Genomic DNA, 16,362 nt, shown 5'->3' with positions numbered 1-16,362 from the left:
CACTTCACTGCTAATAGGCTGAACTGTGTTCTGAGACTTCACTCTATTAAAAGCGAGTCATTGCTGATGTTGATAACGTTAACTACAAAGATGAGAACTTCGAAATGGACGGAGGAAGAAAGCTCTGACAGTTCCTGAAGTCAAAAACCCACTCGTACTTGGGCTCCAAGTATGGGTGGTTCTGCCTCCTCAACATCTCTGTGATCCATCTATTTTTTACAATGGTCACATTTATATCATCTCTCTCCTGACCTATTACAATCATCTTCCTCTACATTCATCTCTCTCAAATCCACGTTCATCCTATTGCCAGTATTATTTCTAAAGTGAAAACCTAACAGTATTATTACCCTGTTTAAAACTCTTTAATAACCCAAGGGGATCACAATTAAATTATGCTTACTCATCTGTCTTCTCTTCTGTAAACCATGGGCTCTCTAAAGGTAGGAACATAAATTTAAAATCCATCCTTGAATCCAGAAAAGTGCTCAGTAAAAACCTGATGAAAGACTGTTTTGTGTCACCATCTGCAGAGGTCTGTGCCCATCTCCCCCACTGGCAACACTCCAAAAGATAAGGCCAGGGGCTCCTCAACCTGGCTGACCATGCCCTGCTGAACTCCAGCGTCAAAGCGGTTTGGGATCCCGCGAGGACCCAGGGACACAGGGTTGCTGATGTACAGGGACTCAGGCCACGGCATGAGAACAGACTGAAAGATTTCTTCTTGTTCCTGGTGACAGTAAAGACTGCAGCGATCTAAAGGTCTATGGTGGGTTTTTTTTTTTCACTCCCAGTGTGAACAGAATGCCTAGAACTATTCCTTCTTGAAAACATGTAATAGGCACACCATTTACTGTTTACCAACTACAACCATGAATCTAATACTTGCTTGATATGTATCTTCTATGTCTTGGCAACCTCCCAGGGCTCTGTGGAGATCCACTGGAAGGGGGTAAGGCTTATTTTTTAAAAAAATACAATGTTCCTTCCACTGGGTCATTATTTCCTATCTGTTAGCAATGAGAACAGAGGTGTCTTTTTTTTTCCCCACATAAGTGCTGTATCAGTTTGCACAGGTTTATAAAAAATGTTCAAAGAGATACCAAGAACATTATTTTGAGGATCCTGATTGCTTTAGGACATAGCATCTCACTCCTAGTATAAATTTTTACCTTGACTGATACAGAAGGATGTAGTACCTTTTAATCTTTGGAGGGACTAACATTAAGGATGGAAGACAAAGAGAGAGCACCTATTAGAAGACTTGAACTAACACAGTGGCGCACATTTTGATGTTGAGTTCTCATTTAATTTCCCATGGGGCAATTAGACGTAATGAAAAATCCTCTCGGGGCCAGTTTATTTCTAACTGCTCATCTGCCCCAGCAAGAAAAACCCTGCCCCAGGATTCAAGTGCCAACCTTCCCTAGGCACACAGACCTGTCATCCTTTACCATCTCGTGGGAGCCTCTACTCCAGGTCATACCTTCCAGATCCCTTATTCCACGGTATCACCTCTTTCCCTGGCCAAACCGAATTCAAACGAAGGGCTGGTAAAACTACAGTAGTGTTTTGTTTTGTTTTAAATCCTTACCTATATTTTCATTCTGCCTTATACAACGGGAGAGAACATAAAAAAAAAAAAATTTGGCTACCATTCAGAACTCGCAGAGAAAGAACCGCATGGCCCCTGAATGCCATCTGAGATTCAAGCCGTGTTATGTCATGTGATCACTTTGGCAGAATTCACCAGATAAATGCCAGAACTGGTAAACACACTCACATGTGTGCACGCTCATGTTCAAACATGTTCATCTACAGCTTCTTTTTTAAGATTTTATTTATTTGACAGAGAGAGAGATAGGGAGAGAGAGAGAGCACAAGCGGGGGGGGGGGGGGGGGGGAGAGGGGGAAGCGGGCTCCCCGCTGAGTAGGGAGCCCGATGCGGGGGCCCGATCCCAGGACCCTGGGATCATGACCTGAGCCGAAGGCAGACGCTTAACTGAGGCACCCAGGTGTCTCTCATCTACACCTTCTATGGAAACATCATACTCATCCTTAACAACAGCAGGCCATTTTAAGGTAGAACTCTGGAGTAGCCACATAATCCAAAAGAATTTGGGTTAGCCCACTAACTTAAAAAAAAAAAAAAAGGAGGAGAAAGAAATGTTTTCCTTTGCTAAATTACTTATTATGTGTAAGTACTGGTAGGCTGCAGGATTTGTTTGCCGTAGGCCATTGCATTTTCTTATCTCTGCTACCCCCAAACAGACCAAGCAAACAAAAAACTATCAAAAAGCAAAACAAAAAGCAAACAGGAAACCAGTTAATGGTGTTGTTTTCTCCACTCTCCTTATGGAGTTAAAGGTTTATGTCAAAGCTAAAATGTCAAAGCAGCTGAAATAGATGCTCTTTGCAGACTCTAGGTCTAAATGTAACTTGAGCTCTCGCCTTTAGCTGGGGACGCATTTTTAATTTTCTTTAAAGATTTCCTTTGCCATACTTTTCATTTCACAGGTTTTTTAAATTCCTCAAGCCTTGCCCAGTGGAGTGAAAGCCACCTTAATGAAAAAAGTAGAGATTAAACCACCATGACTTTGGAACAGCCGAGGATCTCAGCTGTAATTCTTTGGCTCAGAACCAGGGTCTAAAACCAGCCATGGGAAAAGCTGCTGAAATGGAGCCTGCAATTCTCTCCATGTTTGACTTGCATAATGTTGACATTATAACACCAGAGAGACCCAAAAATATTTCAAACAATTATGACTTCTTTTCTAGAAATACTTTTAAATTGCTTTAAAAGATAAAATAACCTATTTTACCCCCCCCTTTTTTTTTTACTCTGGTTGCCCTCAGCAGCTCACTACTACAGATTTATTTTTGGCTCAAAGGTCAGGGAGGACATCTTAAGGCACTACCTCTGCTGTTAAACTGTGTTTTCCAACATGAGTTGCCCAGGGAGTAGGGGAATCAGCTCCTCTTAAAGCAACAACTGAATGTGGGGTCACAGCATGGGAGAAATAGATAGTTTATTTCTTATGTTGATGCCTGAGCAAAGAAAAAAATCAAATACTCAATCTTTTAAAGACAATCTTTTAAAAAGTCTCCCACCCCTTTATAAGCACAGTTTCCTTTTTTGGACAGAAAAATCCTTCTTCTCATTCTCTTTCATTACTCTTTCTTGTTCCAGTTATTTCTGCCATGAGACATACGTTTGAATGTACTGAGACTTCTCCATGAGGAAGATGGCATAAAAAAGGAAGGAGAATTATAGAGACGGCCAAGGAACTCATGAGTTCTGAGTACATTATTCAACTATTTTCAGTTGTGTCTTCCTTCAAGCTTTGCCAAATGGTAATCACCCAGAGCGTGAGAGGTGAAATTTATTTGAAACCTGCAATTTCCGCTCTCAGAGAATATGATTCAGAGACCTTAATTCTGAGCTCTGGAAATAGGGGATGATATCCTTAGTCACGGACGAGCAGAGTGATCAGTAGGTTAATAACCAACCCTCCAGTGCAATTGCAGTATCTCTCCCAGGGCCAAGAGAATTGGCTTGCCTTCAGTATAAATGCCCTCAGCATGATTTGCAGCATTATTTTTGATGTGCAAACATTAGATGCCAAAACTGTATTCCTCCTAAAACATCCACAGAAAAGTCCTCCTAGCTTATGATTTTAAAGCTAAGACAAGTTTCCTATTTGCTGTTACTTAAAACTTACCTCTTTGAATTAAATCATCCAAAGAACTTACATTTAACAAATAAAGTTCAGTGTTATTTCAAAACACTGGGGGTGGGAATGGGAAAGCAGAACTCACCTTCACTCCCAGAAACGGCGTTGCCTGAGCCTGCCACTGCCAAGGTCAACAGCAGCTGCCAGAGATCCATACCTGTAGGACCTGCAATCGCACAAAAAAGAATAAGATAAAGCCAACTAAAAGCAGACCATTATCATTGCATACTGTTTAAAAACTGGCTAAACCACGAATGAGCTGACATGCAGGTCAGTTCTCAAAGGAGTCCTAGTACATTTCATTGCCCCAGAGTCTCGTATTGTTATACTTTTCATGAGGGCAAACAGTAGGTTTATAATAAATTCTACTTCCCATGGGTGCTTGCCTCAGGAAATAACATGGACACTAGCGATTTTCACACCCTGGCCAACAGCCCTAGAAGCACCTCACCACAAGGTGCTTCAATAATAGGGCCAGTGTGGTTTCACTTTAACTTGATCTGGAAATAGAAAAACTCGTCAGCAGTATCACCAAGCATAGGGCCTTGAGCTGGACAGGCCATAAAAGGAAAAACACAACAACCCACTTGTAATAGGAAGACTTCTCCAGTGTGTTTCCCAGTGAATAAAAGAGTGCAACTAATACTCAGAAGAGTGTACTAATGAGCCATCATGGGGAGGTTTAGCTAGAAGACAGCAGAAAGGAGAAGGTGAGAAGCAAAAGACTACAAAACATCTCTGCTGCCTAGGTGGTCCTCCTTAGAATACCTGGTGTCCTGGGTTTTCTGTTTTAGGAGGACTGTGGCTCTGAAAGACCAGGGAACATCCCAGACTCAAAGAAAGGTCAGTTCGCAGCCTTGCTAGCTATCTGGGATCCCCAGTGTGGCCACACCTGAATCCCTTCGGTTTGATGAACAGGGGAGCAGATCACGCCTCAGCCAGCACGTGCCTTTACCTGGAGGAAATAAGCTGCTTTGGAATCAATAATCCAGGGGTCCACTTCTAGGATCTCTGAAGAGACATGTTTGGGCTGGTCTAAATTGAACTCAGCACACTGTCCTTTGGAGGGCTGTTGCTACATCTAACAACTAAGGCCAACTCCTTTAAAGCTTAGTCGTACGATTTCCATAAAATTACATTACTTACACATCACTCAGGCATACCTGATCATCGCCCTGGGCTCTCCTCCAGGGCCTCCCTCCGGCCTCATTTTCACTATTGTATATTCTTGACGATAATGAAAGAGCCCTTCTCGTTACCCCTAATCAGGCTGAAATGATGAACAAGAACATTTGTTCTCGTGGGTAATGGAATGAATGGTGTGGTCCCCGGTAATGGCCGTGTAATTCTGAATAGGCATCAAATGTGATATTTCATACTTTCATTTCTAGATAGTGGAGGGCCCATCATTTCTTTTTTTGTTCCAAATGATTTTATGTTCTTAAAAAATTCTAAGAATACACATTTCTACATCAACTGAGTATCTTCCTGTGTCTGAATACGCACGTGCACGCGGAATGCCTAAAGAGCGCCCTCAAACACTGCCCCCTGGAGTCACGGGCAGAACTGAGTGTGACACCGCACGTGAATGCACGTGGCCAATTATGAGAGTTCACACAAATGTGGGTTACAGTTATCGTCACATCCATGTTTTAAATTCCTAACCTGGAAGGCTCCGAGCTAATGGCCTTGCATCAGCCTCATCTACTTTGCAAATGCGAACCTTGGAGCATCTCTCCTTAGATCCTTTACTAGTGGGTGAATAGGCCATGTAATCTGAGCTTGAAGCCTCCAGCAGAAATACATAAAAAGGCTAAAAATAAATATGCTAAAGGCTGAAAATGCCATCCTGTTGTTAACTGGATATTTCCTTTTAAAATTTATTTTTAAATATATATATTTTTTTAAGTCGGAAAAGCATGGAGGAACTGGGCTCTCTATATAGTGTTAGTTTTACTAGCAATCTCCCAATGCACTTAGTGTCAGGTGAAGAAACCTCCCTTGGCACTTGTTCTTTGGATATCAGGTTGTAAAAGAATTCTAATTCCCAGGCAGGGTTTTTGGCTTCCCAACTGAATAAAGATATGAATAGGTTTGCATTGCTCAGACGGCTGCCTTCTCTGGTTTGGAAGTCGCCTCTTCAAATATTTCAAAGATATTTGGCAGATGCCCAAGACAAGTGAATTTTGCTTCAGATGAATAGTAGATGACTCCCTCCCATCCCAAACTTTTGAAAGTTGCTGTCTGCAAATGAATCAACAACCTATGATCCAAATGATCAACAACCTATCTCCATAGCACACATTCTATCTCATACAATGAGACAAACAAATCAGAATCTTAAAGCAAAATCAACCAGAAATCTGTTTGCACACTCCTACAGCAGAAAAGGAGGTATTTAAAACTGCCATTCCCCCAAATAGGAGCTGAGAACCATTCACTGCAGCACTGAGAGTACTGCATACGGCCTTGGCCCGAGCTCCAACTAGGTAGCAGAGAAGAGGATGGAGAGGTGTGGTTGGATTCAGGAAGAGCTCACTGTTTCATCCAAGACTAAAGCTCTGCTTCCACGGTTGTGGGCTCAGTGGGGCTGACTGTCAAAGTAGTCCCCTAGTGAACTGTCCCCAGGGCCAGCACACAACCAGGCTGATGGACATTCTGTTCGATTTGACTGGAAGCTGCCCCGTTCCGTTTTGCAGAACTCCCCATGGCAGCTTCTAGATAAGAGGATCCTTCTTTGTTAGGTGTTAGCTGGGAGAAAACATCCCTAGGAGAGGACAAAGTGCCAACATACGAAGTGTGAAACTTCAGGGTCGTCTGTCGATAATGTGCCAGATGTGAGCAGGACAAAGTCCCATTATTCCCCTTCCCCAATATAAGTCTCTATATAGAGGCAGGTACTGTCCAGAGGAATCTACCAAATGTACCTTAGCCTACTGGGTTTTTAAGTTTGCAAGATTTTTCTAGGGAAAACACCTCTCTAAATTTCTACTGATATTTATGCATTCTTTGGCTATAGCCTCATGGCAAGATTTTCATTTGGGGTGGGACGGTGGTTGGGTAGGGGAGACAAGCTTCCATTCTTGCATAATGGAACTCACACCATTTCCACTTTCAAAGCCTGAGGCATTTTGCCTGCCCTCCCCCCAGCAACTTCCTCAAGGGAGAGCCAGCTGAAAAGCAGTGTAATCAGCTGGTGTGAGTTTTAATTCTGTAAACTGCCCAGCAGAGGAGACTCTAAATTACAGTTAGCCCTGTGATATACTGACTTTTATTCCTTGGCTATAAAACAGTACCTAAACACATGAGAAGAGATGGAGATTAAACATAATATTTTTTCCAACATGTTATAACCAACTCCAGGCCAAGAAAGGAATTAGTTCAATTCTCTTTATTTTAAAATTAGCAAGAATTCGTTAAACTCCTAGAATTGTGCAGGGCACACTGGAGAATACAAAAGCAATCAAAATCATGGTTCCTTACCTCAAGAATTAGGCAAGATAGGCAAATGAAATTGGGAAAAGAGGAAGCATACCTAAAAATGAAAGAAAGATCAGGGTGGGGGAAAAAAAATCAGCCACTGAACTGAGGGGCTTAAAATTAGAACTAAATGACAGAGAAGATTGTAATAGGTAAGGAATAGTGAGGGAGGGGTGTGAACTTGCATTATGGGTTAAAAACTCAGATGGTACAGATACAAAGGTATGGCTCTGGGTCTGATTAGTTCAGGGCAGTAGTTGGAGGTGAGAGAGAGAACAAGTTTCGAAATTATGAATAAAGGGGAATAACATTGGGTTGGTAAGGGAGGACTAGACCGAAACAGCAGTTCAACTCAGATATTTTTAAAAAGATAGATAGATTTATTTATTTATTTGTTTGTTTGTTTATTATTTAATTATTTATGTAGTGTGAGCTCGGGGGAGGAGTAGAGGGAGAGGGAGAAAAATCCCCAAGCAGACACCCTGCTGAACTCAGAGTATGGGGAAGGGCAGAAGCTGGATCCCACTATCCCAGGACCCTGAGATCATGACCTGAGCCAAAATTAAGAGCCAGATGCTCAACCGACTGCGCCACCCGGGTGCCCCCGCAGTTCAACTCATATTAATCAGAAAGTCACTGGAAGTTTTGGGATAAGGACAGTATGTGCAAAGTGGATTTTTCTTAGGATAAATCTGCCCCTCATACTTTCTTAACTTGGTATCACTGAGAAATACTGACAAGATTTGGCGATGACTGGATACAGGAGATGATAAAGAAAACATGCCTATCACAAATGAATGAGTATATAGTATATGTGTGGATGAAAGATGGCACTATTGATAGAAATCAGGATTTTGGGATCTGAGTTGTTCAGGAATGAGAAGATTACAAGACTGTCTTGGGATATTTGGTATTAAAGTGATTTAATAGTGATTTAAAGACTTGTGGAAGTATAAGAAATGTCTGGTGGGAAGCTGAAGGTAGGAGACCAAAGACTGAAAGACAGAGGGGAAGTCATTACTGGATTTCAGAGATTTACATAGAGATGATGAGTACCAGATGAATTTAATACGAAGACTAGGCTATTTCATGAAGAACCCCCACATTAACTTTATTAAAAGTAATATTATAAAGTATGTTAAGCCATTTAGGGGAAAATGTGCTCCTATCTGGTTTGTAATTTGGCAAAGACAAAAGGAACCACCACCTGAAGCCACCTAGACCCTCTGATTTGTATCAGGTATTTAAAAGGAAAGTGGTCAACAGCATCCCTAGAAGAATGACGTCAGCATATTACTATATAGATAGAATAATAAGATAGACTGAGGAACTTGTAGTTTGCCTTAACAAAGGCAAAATACCAATATGGCAGCTGAATTGATAGAAATAATATTTCCCCAATTTTTTTGTTTTACTGATCTAGCTATCCTGATACCAAAAAAGTAAGAGCTGATTAAAAAATCCCCACAGAAGCAGAATTATATTGCAAAACCAAGACTCTAGTTAGATAACCTAATAAATGTGTACTTTCTGATGCAGGTGTTCATTACCAATGAAATATTGCAAAACCGAATCTAGTTGATTTCCCAGTGAAGCTGTTCTAAGAACTCGACATTGAAAAAGAGGCGAATCCAAGTATTTGAAATGACCCATTCTAATTAGTACCAGGCATTTATTTGACTAGTTTGCATTTTTTCATGTTATTACTCACTTTTTATGGTGCTGGTCATTTGAAAATTGGTCAGATCCAAACTGCCTTAGGTTAATTTCTTTCTTTCCAATTAGTGAGAGAGAAACTGTTCACAGACATTACTGACATACCTACTTTCGCTGAGATTTTTCCCTTCTCAGGATCCAGTGGGGAATATAGGATGGAAAATTATTTTAAATGTGTAATGTATGAGGGAAAAAGAGGCCTTTGGGAGTAGTATATATAATAAATCGCCTTTTTAATAAAACATTAAAAGCATAGATCGTATGTACCTGTGCTGACCAGTTCAGTTATCACCCATCACCAGTGGCCACCGAGCACTGGAAATGTGGCTAATGCAACTGAGGAATTAAATAGGCTAAATTTTTATGTAATTTTAATTAAGCATTTAATTAAGTATATACGAAACAGGTTTTGATAGGAATCTAGTTTTTCAGCTGTAGATTTTATTAAATCTAAATACAGATCAAGTCTCTCTGATGCAAATTTAGCATTCAAATTAAGATGTGCTGTAAGTGTAAAACATACATGGGTTTTGAGGGCTTGGTACAAAAAAGGCATGCAAAATATTTCAATAAGGTCTATGTTTACTATAGGTTAAACTCATATTTTGGATTGCTGGGTTAAATAAACATATTATTGAAAACTAGCAATCCCTATTTCTTTTTATTTTTTAAAATGTGACCAGCAGGAAATTTAAAATCACACATGTGGCTTGCATTATATTTTATATTTCTCTTTGACAACACTGATATATATATATTTTATGGTTTGTATGTCTGTACTTGCATTCAGAAACATTAAACTGTTACAGTGGGCATGTATGTTTTTGTAACAGAAACAATAATACACAATTTTGTACTTCTAATGACATATAACATCTTCACAGTTACATTTTAAGAGGTCATCCCAAATGCAGAATGATGGGGACTGAAGAATTAGGCATGATTATATTTGGGTTTTTTTTAAGGGTACCCAGTATGCCTTTGTTTACCTTTAGAAGGGTGACAATTCATACTGTATCTCTCTTTGAGTCATAGACAGTGGTGCACTTATAAATGTGTAACAACTGTCTCTCTGGAATTAAAGAGAGAGAGAGAGAGAGAAGGACCATGACTGTAGCACTGACCAGTTTCTGTGGTGTAAATACGTCCACCAAGGCTGATTTTAAGTTACCAAGTCACCGAACCTGGATTCCCTGAAGTCAGTGAACGTGGATTCACAAGCCAGTTCAAACTGGACCCAGCACACCAGCAGCCGGGGAAGTGAATGATGCTCTCCAGGCTGCATGTAGGTAACAGGTACAAGGATTAAGCAATCTGCTGACACCGATACAAGAGGTAAGAGACAGTGCTACTGAGTGAACCCTGGACACCTGATTTCGCTGATACCATCGGTACGTACCACTGTTCGCGGATCACATTCAGTTAATGATCACTGACAGGTATTTTCCCAAGTCTTTAGAAATTACCATCAGCCTCCACCATAAATGCCATCCTTGATCTTCATTTACAGAGGGAGTGAGCTTGGGGTTAAGAGCATGTGTTCTGGAGTCAGAGAGAGCTAGGTTCAAATGCTAGCTTTACCAAACCTGTTCACTCTTCTCTAATATAAGGATGAGAATATTATTACCTTTTTCCTAGGAAAATCAGGAGGAGATTAAATGAGTTGATTTATTCAAAACATTTAGCATGCCCTCTACATGTATCCAATAAATACATTATTAGAGTCTTTCTGATACCAGTAATAAATAGACTATGTTTGATAATGTTTCCATGGGGTGGATGGGGAGTGGGGCCCTCATTTATATACCATGACATGGAAGCCTAGGGAGGTGGTAAAGCAATCAGCAAATGGGTTCTTGGGTAACCACAACATAGAAGACCCCTTCTTCAACCATGCACTTACATCACGTAAGGGTCCAAGGAAAAGGAAGAAGCATCACAGTGTAACGTGTGCGTCTCCTAGGCTAAAGTGGAAAGGCTGCTCAGTTTTGCTTAGGTGTATGGGCAATTATGCACCTTCAAAACGGAGGCCCGATTGTGGGAAATAATCTAGAGGCTGATTTCACCCGTCATGACGATCTCATGCTGTTGTTACTGGGTCCGGATCATTTGTTTTGTGAATCATGGATTTCTAGAGCTGAAAATTGGGTAGATGAATTGCAGTGATGAGACACTTGGCTTGAAGCTAGGACTCTCCCTATGAGAATACAAAAGGCAGCTGGATTACAGGAATTTAAGTCTTCACCTCTTCCTCTCTTGGAGAAGTGAAAAAAATACAGGCCTTTCAGCACTAAATGCTTAGTGCTGCTCCTGTTTTGGTGTGCAGGGGCTACCCTGCTAGGAGTGGACGTTCTCGGTACATGGGGCATTCTGTTCGAGGTCAGTATGACTCAGTGGCACTTTGCAATACCTCACTGCAGCGACTATCCTTGCGGATGACCGCCACTCACCCAGCTTGATTCATGTGGTGCACCCACTGATTCACAAGGCAGGAGTGACTCTCACGTGGAAGAGAAATTAATTGCATAGGTGCTTATTTGAATGATATGTTCCTTTTTATGTCATCCTTTACATCACTGCACCTACCAAGTCATTTTTTTCCAAAACAGAATTTTTTTTTTTTTTTTTTTTTTTTAAAGATTTTATTTATTTATTTGACAGAGAGAGACACAGCAAGAGAGGGAACACAAGCAGGGGGAGTGGGAGAAGGAGAAGCAGGCTTCCCGCGGAGCAGAGAGCCCGATGTGGGGCTCGATCCCAGGACGCTGGGATCATGACCTGAGCCGAAGGCAGACGCTTAACGACTGAGCCACCCAGGCGCCCCTCCAAAACAGAATTTGAAAACACAAACCCCTTTCTGAATTTCTGCTGTTTCTCTTTTCACAAGTGGCTCTTTTTTAAATCTATTTTTTTTTTTTATTACTGTGATAGATCATATAGAACATGGGGAATATGCTTTAAACAAAGTTAAAGATGTTGGAGTTTCTTTCAAACTCTCAGATGGAAATTGGCTTTGTTTTACCTAATTTAATAGAACATAGATAAGCTGTTGAAGACATGATCTCATAGAATGAAGTCTTCAAGCACAAACATTATTATCTTGATGAGATGATAATCTGACAATGATGAGTACAATAACTCATAGTGTGCTAAAAGGAGCTACTAGCAGACCCAGATAACATATAGAGCAAAGATTGGGAGAAACTTTTCTTTACTTTTATCAAGTCCAAAATGAACTTGTTCTTTTAAGGTAAACAAGTTGAGAAACCAAGAGTGAGGCAATGTGACCTTCTGGACGAAGCATTTCTAGAGAAGGCGTCAGCAATCCCATGCCCGGGGTGCCAGCCCAACACAGCCTGATCTGGTAACTCGGGCAGTCACTTAATCACCGTGGGCTTCAGTTGCCCTGTCTGCACCCCACCCCAAGATTTTGTGATAAGCCGAATCCCATGCTGTGCGGTGTAATGAAATTTGCCATTCACTGAGAACTACTCCTGTCCTGATGTTGCCAGGCGCCTTGTCCTTCTCTTCCTTTAGCTGTGAGCAACTGGGGGCCGTAGGTGTGTTTCACTCACTCACTCACTAGATCCCCAACAACTAGCCTTGGGCCTGACACAGGTAGATGCCTACTCTAAAATCTGCCCAATGAGTAAGTCTCCCAGGAGTCTTGTTATTTCTCTCGACGTTTGCACAGACCCTGCAAAAGACAGCCTCATTTTCAAATTGAGAAAGTAAAAGTGTAGAGGAACTTTGAGAGGTTAAGTGAATCCCTCAGACAGTTAGAACCATGTTTGAGGTCTCCAAGGCCTGCCTTCCCCTTCCCATGCTTCTTCATAAATGTGAAACTAGGCTGACTAAGCGCACGAGCAGGGGGCTACCAGTGAGGCAGGAAAAGCTATAGACAGTAAGAAAAAGAGAAGGAGTAACGTTTGGATTTGAATTATGGACAGGGGCAGACACCACAGGATTTTCAGTGCTCCAGACCTGTCAAGCATGGTAATAATTCATAAATGCTGACACAGCAGTTTCTCTAGGAGTATTGCTCAAGGGATATAATATTCACCTCTAGGCCTTAGAGTCTCCAAGAGCACCTGATCTACTTTCGGGTACATTACTTAAGAGCTATGAAGTGTGCTCTTTCCATGACATGGGGGCATCCCCTGCCCCTGCCCCGCCTCCTCTAAGCCTATATATATAAATAGAAAGAAGTCTATTTGGCCAGACCGACTGGCTGCCAAATAGATGGCAGACATTGGGCAGATCAATGTCACGTCTCAGCTCCAGGAAGTGTATAATATACCACTTCACTCTTCAAGATCATAGGAGGTGTCACAGCTGGACTCGGACCATTCACTGTTAACAGCTTGAATAGAAAATACCCTCAAAAACAGTGCTGTGTCACAGAAATATAATTTGAGACACAAGGGCCAGCCACGTATGTACTTTTAAGTTTCCTGGTAACCACATTAAGAAAGAAATACATAAAATTTATTTTAATCATATATCTTATTCAACCCAGTATATCCAAAATATTATCATTTCCTCATATAGGTGATATGAAAAGTATTGAGATATTTTACACTCCTTTTTTCATATGGAATCTTTGAACCTCGTGTGTATTTCACACAGCACATCACAACTGGCGCTAGCCAGACTTCAAGTGTTCCGGAGTCCCACGCAGCTAAGTGGCGACCACATGGCAGCATGTAGCTCTGGGACACTGAGAGACTGTGGATGTCCACGTGGCCAGCTCCCTGGCTAGGCCAGAACATATCTGTGCTTATTGCTCATGAGCAAGTCAAGCTGCTGAGCAAGGACCTTTAAACAGTTATTTTGCAAGGTCTAATAGTTTCTTCAAGTCCTGGAAAGAAACAGTCTTGCTACTGAAGCAAGAGGCAGGATGTTCTAGATCTCTCTCACATTCATTTTGCAGGTAATCACTGGGCACTGAAATCTACATAGAGTTAAACCATAAACCTTTTGTTTGGGGCACAAATCTGGCACAGAGCACCAGATCTGTCATTAGTTATGAGCCGTCCAGCAAATCATTTCTCCTAGAGAAGGAGTCAGCAATCCTATGCCCGGGGTGCCAGCCCAATACAGCCTGATTCGGTAACTCGGGCAGTCACTTATCACCGCCTCAGCTTCCTTATCTCCAAAACAGAAAGTTTGGAGCATATCAATAGTTCTCAGCCTTGACTGCAAATTAGAACCATGTGGGAAACTGGGAAAAAAAAAAAAATGACCTGGTTTTATAGATAAATCAGAATCTCTGTGGTGGGGCCTGAGTATTAATCCCTTAACATTTGTTATGAGATTTTACAGTGCAGCAAGGGCTGAGAATCACTGACCTAGTACAAACCAAATGTGCTATGATTTTTCAGTTTGTGAAAATAGTGCTCACACACCCCAGGGAGCCTTCCTCAGCTGAGTGGAGGGAGAGGAAAAAAAAAAAAAAAAAATCAATCTTTCCCATTTAGTCAACCAATAAGGGTAATTTTTGCAATAGAGGACTTCCTATGCCAAGTGGATGAAATACTAAATATAAAGGTAGGAAAAGAAAATATTATCCCATGAAATGGCAAGATAAAGAGAATACACGTAACGGATGAAATCAGCATTCACAGATAAGATCACTCAAGTAATGACAAAACATTATTTCAAAGTGTGGCTCACAAGGTCCCCTCAAGATGACCATCTCTGGTTTTTCAATCAAACACCAATTTAGGTATTTCTCTGAAGGACCTCTGTAGATGTAATTAAGGTTACTAATCAACTGATTTTAAAATAGGAGATTATCCTAGATTACTGAGGTGAGCAAATGTAATTAGCCTGTAAAAGCAGAAGTAATCAGTGAGATGTGGCAGAAGAGGAAGTCAGAGAGATGAGAAATCTGAGAGGGATTTGATGTGCTGTTGCTGGAGGGGGCAGCAAAGAAAGCAGGAGATTAAGGCAGGCAGACTCTGGGAGCAAAAACTGGCTCCTAGCTGCCAGACAGCAAGGAAACAGGGAAGACAGTCCTCTGACGTCAAGGAATTGAATTGGGTTAGCAACCTCAAGGAGCTTGGAAGCTAATTTATCCCCAGAGCCTCCAGAAGGTAACAAAACCCTAAAAAATATTTTGATTTCAGCATTCTCTGAGCAGAGAATTCAGCTGAGCCATGCAAGCTGTGCCCAGACTTCTTACCTCATAACTGTGAGGTAATCAATGGGTGTTGTCACAAATCAATATATTTATGATAATTGGTTATGGAAGCAATAGAAAACTAATACAATCTCTAAAAGTCCATTATAGAGTCCAAGGTTGACTTCCTAAACATTAATCAGGAAGATTATTATCCAGTCACCATTGAAACATGTCCAACCGGAGAAGGGCTTTTTAGCAGAGCAAAGAAGTTTGTGACTTGACATCAAGACAGTATGGACTGGCACAAAACAGACACACAGATCAATGGAACAGAATAGAAAAGCCAGAAATAGACCCACAACGCTATGGTCAATTAATCTTTAACAAAACAGGAAAGAATATCCAATGGAAAAAAATACAGTCTCTTCGACAAATGGTGTTGGAAAAACTGGACAGCAACATGCAGAAGAATGAATCTGGACCACTTTCTTACACCAAACACAAAAATAAATTCAAAATGGATGAAAGACCTAAATGTGAGACAGGAAACCATTAAAATCTTAGACGAGAACACAGGCAGTAACATCTGTGACCTCGGCTACAACAACTTCTTGTTAGACACGTCTCCAAAGGCAAGGGGAACAAAAGCAAAAAATGAACTACTGGGACTTCATCAAGATAAAAAGCTTCTGCACAGCAAAGGAAACAATTAACAAAACTAAAAGACAGCCTACAGAATGGGAGAAGATATTTGCAAATGACATATCAGATAAAGGGTTAGTATCCAAAATATATAAAGAACTTACCAAACTCAACACCCAAAAAACAAATAATCCAGTTAATAAATGGCAGAAGACATGAATAGACATTTTTCCAAAGAATACATCCAGAAGGCTAACAGACGCATGAAAAGATGCTCAACATCACTCATCATCAGGGAAATATACATCAAAACCATGATGAGATACCACCTCATACTTGTCAGAATGGCTAAAATTAACAACCCAGGAAACAAGAGATGTTGGTGAGGATGCAGAGAAAGGGGAACCCTCTTATACTATTGGTGGGAATGCAAACTGGTGCAGCCACTCTGGAAAACAGTATGGAGGTTCCTCAAAAAGTTAAAAATAGAGCTACCCTACAATCCAGCAATTGCACTACTATGTATTTACCTATCCAAAGGATACAAAAATACAGACTCAAAGGGGTACATGTGCCCCAATGTTTATAGCAGCATTATCAACCAGAGCCAAACTGTGGAAAGAGCCCAAGTGTCCATCAACTGATGAATGGATAAAGAATATG

At 41.0% G+C, this 16,362-nt stretch overlaps 2 protein-coding genes across 5 annotated transcripts in view; both read right to left on the bottom strand.

The window, feature by feature from the left end:
• Positions 1 to 16,362, bottom strand: part of GHR (growth hormone receptor) — a 603,240-nt gene that overhangs the window by 134,800 nt on the left and 452,078 nt on the right. For all 4 annotated transcript variants that reach the window (XM_032415198.1, XM_032415199.1, XM_032415197.1 and 1 more), the window contains exon 2: positions 3,820 to 3,900. In XM_032415198.1, coding sequence (XP_032271089.1) covers positions 3,820 to 3,889 — 70 coding nt within the window. In that variant the 5' untranslated portion in view covers positions 3,890 to 3,900. The remainder of the gene's footprint in view (positions 1 to 3,819; positions 3,901 to 16,362) is intronic.
• Positions 3,838 to 16,362, bottom strand: part of FBXO4 (F-box protein 4) — a 509,956-nt gene continuing 497,431 nt past the window's right edge. The window contains exon 7 of the mRNA XM_032415203.1: positions 3,838 to 3,900. Within this exon, the coding sequence (XP_032271094.1) occupies positions 3,865 to 3,900 (36 nt within the window). The 3' untranslated portion in view covers positions 3,838 to 3,864. The remainder of the gene's footprint in view (positions 3,901 to 16,362) is intronic.

This window comes from Phoca vitulina, unplaced genomic scaffold, assembly GCF_004348235.1.
Source record: "Phoca vitulina isolate PV1807 unplaced genomic scaffold, GSC_HSeal_1.0 scaffold17, whole genome shotgun sequence".
Classification (NCBI taxonomy): Eukaryota; Metazoa; Chordata; class Mammalia; order Carnivora; family Phocidae; genus Phoca; species Phoca vitulina.
This window is presented reverse-complemented; position numbering and strand designations above follow the sequence as displayed.